Genomic DNA, 7,470 nt, shown 5'->3' on the forward strand with positions numbered 1-7,470 from the left:
AGACGAGGCAGCGCTGGCTGTGACTGTTTTATTGAGCAAAAGTTTGCCAAAATGGGGCAGTGAGCCCGCTGACAGCCCGCTGACAGCCTGCCGCCCCTGTTGGCTGGGGGCTGCATGGTGCCCCCACAGCGGGCTCAGCCCCGGAGACAGGACAGGCCATGCCGCTGTCCCCTCGCTGTCACGGCCCCCGGGTCCTGGCACCCGGAGGGGCTGGCAGTGGGATGGGGGCTCCAGGCCCCAGTGCAGGTGAGCGGCGAAGCCTCCCCAGCAGCGTGGTCCTGCTCCTCCGGGAGACGTCTCCGCTCACAGGGCTACAGCTTGGTGCTGCGCTGCGCCTGTAGGGACTGAGAGGAAGGAAGGGGTCGGCTGGGCTGCCCTTCTGCACGGCGGCGGTGGGGACAGCAGGGACAGGTCCTCACCGGGGCTGTGTGCTGCTCCCCAGAGATGTGGAGCACTGCGTCGTGCACCGAGGGGAAGAAGCATTGCTTGGTGATGGTCGAGCTGAAGAAGTTGCCCCGCTCCAGCTGGGCGAGGACAGACGCTGTGCAGAGGGAGAAGCACCCAAAATTATGGCAGCCGGCTGAGCTCTCCAGTCCCTACCCAAACACACCTCCCTCCCCCTGCTCTGTGAGGGACACGGGGGGCTGCAGAGCTCGGGCTGCACCCTCAGGACAAGCTGCAGCCAGGGGCAGTGGCGCCCCGTGCTGTGGCTCTGCAGTTGCTGGCTCCTGGGGGAAGCCTGGGGATGAGGACACCACCGACGGGACAGAAGCCCTGCGGCCGGCAGCTGTGTCCTAAAAGAGTGGCTGTGCCCAGCAGGGGATGACCGCTCCGCAGTGTATCCTCACCCGGGCAGCTGGCAACAAAAACGTCCACTTCTATCTCATGGAAATCCCTGAAGATCTGCAAGTGGCAGAAAACACGTCAGGGAAAAGGAACGGGGCAGCTGTCATCCAGCCGCCCTGCACCAGCACTGGGGACGCCCTGGCCCCTCACATTCTTCACGATCTTGATGGAAACGGTGTCCACGAAATTGAGGGAGCTGAAGTCCAGGATGACAGCATGGAAGTCGGGCTGGGGCAGCCCCAGGGAGCGCAGGGTGGGCTCGGCAGGCGCGCTGTTCTCCTCCCCGCTCAGCTCGATCACCGCAACACCAGGCCCGTTGCATTCAGCCTCCATGTCCTGCAGGGAGGGAGGGAGACATGGCTTCACCATGTGGGTGCTGGTTGCCCCCTGGGTCGGGCTGGCAGGGTGGTGTCACCCCCCAAAGACCCCAGGTTTGTCCTGTCCTATAGAGCAGGGGGGTTTGGGGAGGCTCTGGCTGCATTAGGGCACCTTGCTCACACCTATGCCCCACTTCTGGGCTCTTTCCGGGTCTGCTGTCACCTCAGGGTCTCTCCCTAATGACTCTTTCTGGAACTGGCCTCATTAGTCTGCTGCCCTAAGTCAGCCTTTGCTCTCACACTTAATTCTGATGATTAACTTGCCACAGACCACTAATGACTCACTGGGCTCCGCTACTTAATCATTAATGACTGTCGCCTCCCCTGCCAATCTGGGAAGCAACCCTGGTGGCGCGGATCGGTGCCAGTGCCTCTCCCTGCTCAGTGGCCACAGACTGAACCTGGAGCCCCGAGCACGAGCACGAGGGCTGGGGCTGGGCTGGGCAGCCTGGTGATGTGGGTGTGCATCAGAGGAGTGTGCTGAGGGAGGCAGGGAAGGCCCCGTTTTATCTTTTTTTTTTTTTTTTTTTTTTTTTCCTAGGAAGCACCTTTTTCCTCTTCGCCTTCTCCTTCTCCGCTTTCTTCTGCTGTTTCTTCAGCTTCTTGAGCGCCTTCTTCTTCTTCTCGATCAGGCGATCCACGTTGATGCCACTCTACAAAACCACACAGCCCCATGGCATGAGGGGCAGAGCTCGAGGGGCTGGGGAGGGGGCTCTGTCCTTTTCTCCCCCCAGATCTTGCTGGGGGGAGAACTACATCCCCCTGGCAGGGCTGTGGGGATGCTGGGGTTGTGCCCAGGGAGCAGGCTGCTTCTCCTACCTTCTTCTTCAGCGCCTCGGCGTACATCTCCACATTGGCAAAATAGAGCGTGGAGGAGGAGCGGAAGATCTTCACACCAGGGATCTCCAGTGCCTGGGGACGGAGGGGGAGCATGTGCTACCCTGGGGACGGGGATGTGCCCCTCCTTGCCCTCCTTCAAAGTGTCCCCCGATCTTCATCACGACTCAAAGCCCCCGGGAGTGCTCCAAACCACCCCTGCCTCTCCCCCCACCACGCTGGCAACTTGGCACTTTTACCTTCTCATATTCAGCCACATCTTTGTAGACTTCGGTGTCAGGAATGCGTCCCAGAAGGGAGTAGTGGGGGCTGCAGAGAGCAGAGCAACAAGCCACATTACTGTGGGCTTCCCCTGCCCTCGGGGAGCAGCACCGGGTCCCCAGCACTGCCTCCCCTCCCCGCGTCCCCCCGGGGTTACTCACAGCTGGGTCCGGAAGATGACGGTGAGCAGCGCAAAGGCCACCGAGGCCGCCAGGCCAATGTCCAGGTTCAGCAAGAGGGTGGCCACAAACGTCACGATCCAGATCATCTGGAGAAGGGGACATTTCAGCCGTGGCACGGTCTCCCCGTGGCACCATGGTGTGGAGGAGAGCAAAAAGCAAGAGCAAAGCCCCGGGGCCAGTTGGTGCCCTACCAGGTCCACACGGTTGGACTTCCAGAGCGTGCTGAAGTCTGAGAACTGCTTGAACATGCCCTTGAGGTTGACGATGATGATGGCAGACAAGATGGCCTAGGAGAGAAGGCTGAAGCTGTGAGGATGGTGAAGGCACCTTTGAGGGGCACCCAGGACGGAGCCAGGGGGCTGGGACGGGGCACGGAGGCCGTGGGACCGGCCGCACCTTGGGGAGGTCCCGGAAAAGCTCTCCGATCTTCAGGATGGTCACCAGGATGACCAGGGATGAGATGACGCCAGCCACCTGCGGGGACAGCCGGAGGTGAGGGCGGGGAGGGATTTTGGAGAGCAGAGGGAGGCCGTGCCGCCCGCACCCACCTGGCTGTTGCCCCCCGTGCCCTCCTGCACCAGGCTGCGCGACATGGAGCAGCTGATGGCGAAGCACTCGAAGAAGCCCCCCAGGAAGTTGCTGAGGCCCAGGGCGATCAGCTCCTGCGAGGACAGAGCGGCGGTCGGGGAAAAGCTCTGCAAGCCGTCAGCCCCCCCCCCCAACGGGGAAGGATCCGCGCGTATCGGAGCATCACCTGGTTGCTGTCCACTTTGTAGCCATGCTTCAGGGCAAAAATCTTACCCAGCGAGATGCAGATGGCGTAACCCACTATGGCGATGGCGAAGGCGTTGCCCACCACCTGCCCAAAATACGTGGTGCTAGGGAGCGTAGGAGGCTTCAACCTAAGGCCAAGGCAGGGAGATGGAGCTCAGGAGGGGGTCCCGTGGGCAGTGCGGTGCCCCGGCACGGCCGGCCTCGCTGCCCGGCCCCCCCGCTCACCCGCTGGGGATGTCGCCCACCACGGAGATGCCGAACTTGGATTTCAGGTTGACGCCGTAGGAGATGCCGGTGGAGATGATGATCTGTGGGGGAGGCTGGGGTGAGGCAGGGTGTCCCTGCTTGGGGACCGTGGTGCAGGAGAAGGAGGGGATGCATGTCCTGGAACCCACCCCACCAGGGCATCCTGTCCCACTCCTGCCAACCCTATGGGGGACAGGGCCACCCATGGGTGATGGCACCAGCCCCGGGCCACCTCTGCGTCCCCACGGGGAGCTGGGACAGCTCTAGGTACCGTGATGAGCTCGATGGGGATGGGCATGGGGAGCTTGGAGGAGAACTTGTGGTTGAGCTCCTTCACGATGAAGATGGCCAACATGGCGATGATGGATGTCACCAGGGTGCCCACGTTGGTCTGCGGCAGCTTCTTGCAGATCTCAATGAAGGTCTGGAAGATGCAGGAGGGAATAGGCACAGGAGCAAAAGCAGACTCCTCGCTGGTAGTTTTTTTGGGGGGGTTTTCATGAGTCCCACAGGTGAGCATGCGCCACTCCAGCAGCACCACAAGGGTCCCGGGGGGGGCAATGAGCCCCTCGCTCACCTTGAACAGAGAGAGCGGCCCCGAGTACTCGCCCACGGAGACCCCAAAAACGTTCTTGAGCTGGGAGATGAGGACGTGCACGGAGGCGGCGGTGGTGTAACCACGCACCAGCGGGTCCGAGAGGTAGGTAACCACGAAACCAAACTGCAGGAGCCCCAGGGCCACCTGGAAGGATAGGTGACAGGAGGAGCACCCACGGCGCATGGCCACAGGGAACCAGTGCCCCTCAGTCCCTGCCAGGCTGGGCTGGCACCGGCCCCTTACCTGGAAGATGCCCGACAGGATGGTGATGGTGGCCACCAGATCCACCCTGGCTGCGTCCCGCGCCTTCTCATCGACTATCGTGGTGTTGCCGCCGTCGACAGACACCAAGAAGTCCTCGCTGGGCAGCAGGGATTCGGTCACGCTGCCGATCATGACGGAGATGACAGCAAAGGGGCCTGGGGACGCGCAGGGTGCAGGCAGAGAGCCTGAGGTCAGCACCGGCACCCAGGCAGCACCTCCCTGAGGCACACGGGCACCCGAATGCCTGGGCTGGGCTCGGCGTGCCCGTGGTGCTTCCCCCAAACACCTTCCCCATGGGGCAAAGTAAAAGCAGAAGGAACTCCCCCCCGGATCCCCCAATTGGCGTGGCGATGCCGTGCTGTAGGATGAAGGCTCTCCCCCCCTCATCCTCCCTCCCCTCCATCCCCGTGGGAGCACACCGCCCCTCGGCTCACCCACGGAGTTGTGCCTGGACGTCCCGAAGAAGAAGTAGAGGAAGACGGGGTAGAAGGAGGAATAGAGGCCAGTGACGGGTGGCAGCCCGGCCAGCAGCGCGTAGGCGAGCCCTGGGCACAGCAGAGCGGGGACAAACGTCACGGATGGGTGAGCCCCAACCCCCGGCTGTGGGGAAAACCCCGGGAAGGGCACAGCCCGGGGACGCCTCACTCACCCTGGGGCAGGTGCATGATGCCCACGCTGAAACCCGAGGCGATGTCCCCCAGCAGCCAGTCCTTCACCGGGTACCGGGGCAGCCAGCGCAGGATGGGCAAGAAGCGGAAGAGCAGGGACTTGGCGGTGGAGGCTGAGCATCTGCCGGGGGAAGGAGCAGGAGCTGAAAAACCAGCGTGGGGGGCACCAGCGCCACCGGGGAGCATCCAGCTCCATCCAGCCCAGCCCTACCTCGCCTTCCGGAGACAGCCGCGCACCGAGGTCTTGCTGGGAGGTTTCCTCTGTGCCAGCTCCTCCAGCTCGGCCTCGCTCAGCACCTCGTTGCGGGGCACCCCAGGCCGGTGGCTCAGCACCATCTCCGCCGCCATGGCCCCCGGCCCCCCACGCTGCGGGCAGACGAGGACAGGCTCAGCCGCGCCTGGGGAGCCGGGGCCAAGGAGCAGGGAGGGCTCCAAGGTCGCGGGAAGCGGCGCTAACGGGGACGGTGCCGCTGCACGAAGGCGGCGCTGGATGGCACCGGGGTGGTGGCACCCCATCTGTCACCCTGGGGCGCAGCGGGGGGTCCCCATCCACCTGCAGGCCCCCCCGGTGCCACCCACCCTCCTTCTCCATCCAGCCCGGAGCCCGTACGTACTGCGGCACGGCCGGGGCAGCGCTGCTGCGGAGCAGAGCCCCGGCCAGCCCCCCCCCAGCCTCGTCCGCAGACTTTGCCCCTTTACACATGAGGGGAGCAGGAATTTCAACCCTTGGCAAGCCTCACGGGCTCTCCAGTGCCCCAGCCCCCCTGTGCTGCAGAGCAGGGGGTGAGCTGGGGGCATCAGCACGGCGGGACAGTGGTGTCCCCGTGCAGACCCGCAGCTCGGGGCTCGTGCTGAGGCGCCTCCATCCCAAGGATGCTCACCGGACACGGAGGGCATGGGGCTGTGCCTGCCCCGCTCCCCACATCACCCCCAGCCCTCCTACCTGCTGTGCCCACGCCGGTCGGGTGCCGCCAGCCGGGCGCACGCTCTGCTCCCTGCTATTAATACCTGCCCGTGATCTTTGAGACACCGCTCCCTCCCCAGTGCCCTCCTCCTGCCCTGCCAAGGAATTGCCGGCTTCCTCGGACACCGTCACCCTCCCGTGTCCGCGGAGCTCCCTCGGGTGATCCGTCACGTCCCAGAGCAGGAGCTGTGGCCAGGCACAGGGGTGCCTTTGGCTGCATCACCCCAAATATTTCGTGCTCGCTGCAGCCCCTCTTTACCTGCTGGGGACGGGCGCGCTGTGCCCTGTGGACTGCCCCGCTTCCCCCAGCGTGAGCGGAGCCGGCCGTTATCTTGTTCCAAAGTTCCCCGGCGGGCACCTGAGCACCGCTGAACCCTTTCACACCCCCCCTGCTCTTTGCCACCGCCTGCTATCGCCGTTATTCGGGAATATTTCTGAGCCACACCCAGCCTGGATTTACCGCCATGCAGCAGCGGGAACGTGGGCACCTGGGGGGGACACACGGGGCCACAATCCTTGGGGTCAGGGCCCGTTTGGCTGGGCGGGGAGGCAGCCCCTGGGGGTCCCAGCCCTCCCCAGTGTCAGCACAGCCACGGCCATCGCACGCAGCATCCTTGGCCCCGTTGCTGCAGCCCGGGGCAGCTCTGCCAGATGCTGTGCTGGGTGCCCTCTCCCCCGCTGCCTCCCCGGGGTTTTATTTGCTCACCTGGCACCACACCAGAGGTCATCGCAGGGTTTCCGTTCGGTAGCTGCTGATAGCAGCGGGTATTATTCAGCGCCTGCTTATCGCTGCCTCTTGTACCCCAGCTGCTGACCCTGCCCCACCCTGGTGCTCTCTCTGCCCACAGCCTCCCACCCGAGCCCCGGCCACCCGGCCGCCCCCAGCCCTTTTTTTTCAGCCTCAGGGACTCCTCGAGGGATGCGAGCGACGGCAGCGCTGCAGCCCCCCAGCTCGGGGGCTGCCTGGGCTCAGGGCTCATGAGGAGGGCGCAGGGGGAGGGACGGAGCTCCTGGAGAGCAAACCTTGCTCGGGGTGTTTGGGTCAATAGCGCCCTTTGCTCACCTGCTCTTTCCCCTCCATCAGTAAGAAAGGGAGGGACGGGAGACACGGGACCGCGCTCGCTGCCTCCTTTCCTTCCTCGTGGCACGAGACCAGCGCCGTTGCCTTCAGGTTTCCTCCCGCTGGCCTCACCCAGGCTGCTGCCGGGACCCCACAGATAACCACACACACACACGGCCTGTGGGATGCCAGCCAGAGCCACGGGGCACCGGAGCAGCTGACTCCATCTCCGGGTGACCTGGCCTGAAGCTCTCCACCCGCTGGCAGGGTCCCCGTCACCTCCCGTCACCTCACCCAGGGCCACCGAGGTGGCGGTGGTGGCTGCGAGCCACTGCCGAGGCCCCGGTGTGGATCCTCTGTGGTTCCAGGCGCAGGGAGAGAGACAGCGGGGAG

General features: G+C 64.5%; 1 protein-coding gene across 5 annotated transcripts; it reads right to left on the bottom strand.

Annotated features, from left to right (window-relative positions):
* Positions 1-14: 14 nt before the first annotated feature.
* SLC26A6 (solute carrier family 26 member 6) lies at positions 15-7,113 on the bottom strand. 5 transcript variants are annotated; one of them, XM_072044607.1, is made up of 20 exons: positions 7,081-7,113; positions 5,265-5,419; positions 5,035-5,174; positions 4,820-4,930; positions 4,365-4,540; positions 4,101-4,265; positions 3,795-3,947; positions 3,503-3,585; positions 3,258-3,405; positions 3,052-3,165; positions 2,900-2,977; positions 2,695-2,790; positions 2,483-2,589; positions 2,300-2,369; positions 2,043-2,135; positions 1,772-1,876; positions 997-1,182; positions 849-903; positions 420-541; positions 15-344 (listed from the first exon to the last, which is right to left on the bottom strand). In XM_072044607.1, the coding sequence occupies exons 1-20, from the start codon at positions 7,096-7,098 to the stop codon at positions 312-314; spliced, it is 2,208 nt and encodes a 735-aa protein (XP_071900708.1). In that variant the 5' UTR covers positions 7,099-7,113; the 3' UTR covers positions 15-311. The 5 variants fall into 5 exon arrangements, with proteins under 5 accessions (XP_071900708.1, XP_071900711.1, XP_071900710.1 ...); XM_072044610.1 differs by lacking the exon at positions 7,081-7,113 and adding an exon at positions 6,277-6,293; XM_072044609.1 differs by lacking the exon at positions 7,081-7,113 and adding an exon at positions 5,997-6,139.
* Positions 7,114-7,470: the final 357 nt, after the last annotated feature.

Source organism: Anas platyrhynchos, chromosome 13 (genome assembly GCF_047663525.1).
Source record: "Anas platyrhynchos isolate ZD024472 breed Pekin duck chromosome 13, IASCAAS_PekinDuck_T2T, whole genome shotgun sequence".
Taxonomy (NCBI): domain Eukaryota; kingdom Metazoa; phylum Chordata; class Aves; order Anseriformes; family Anatidae; genus Anas; species Anas platyrhynchos.

Bases quoted from the DNA above. Each gene is read 5' to 3' on its own strand.
- SLC26A6 (XM_072044607.1), bottom strand. The intron at 1,183-1,771 runs GTGCTTCCTAGG...CCCTCCCTGCAG, and splicing joins AGAAGGCGAAGAGGAAAAAG to GACATGGAGGCTGAATGCAA. The intron at 904-996 runs GTGAGGGGCCAG...TGCCACTTGCAG, and splicing joins CCATCAAGATCGTGAAGAAT to ATCTTCAGGGATTTCCATGA.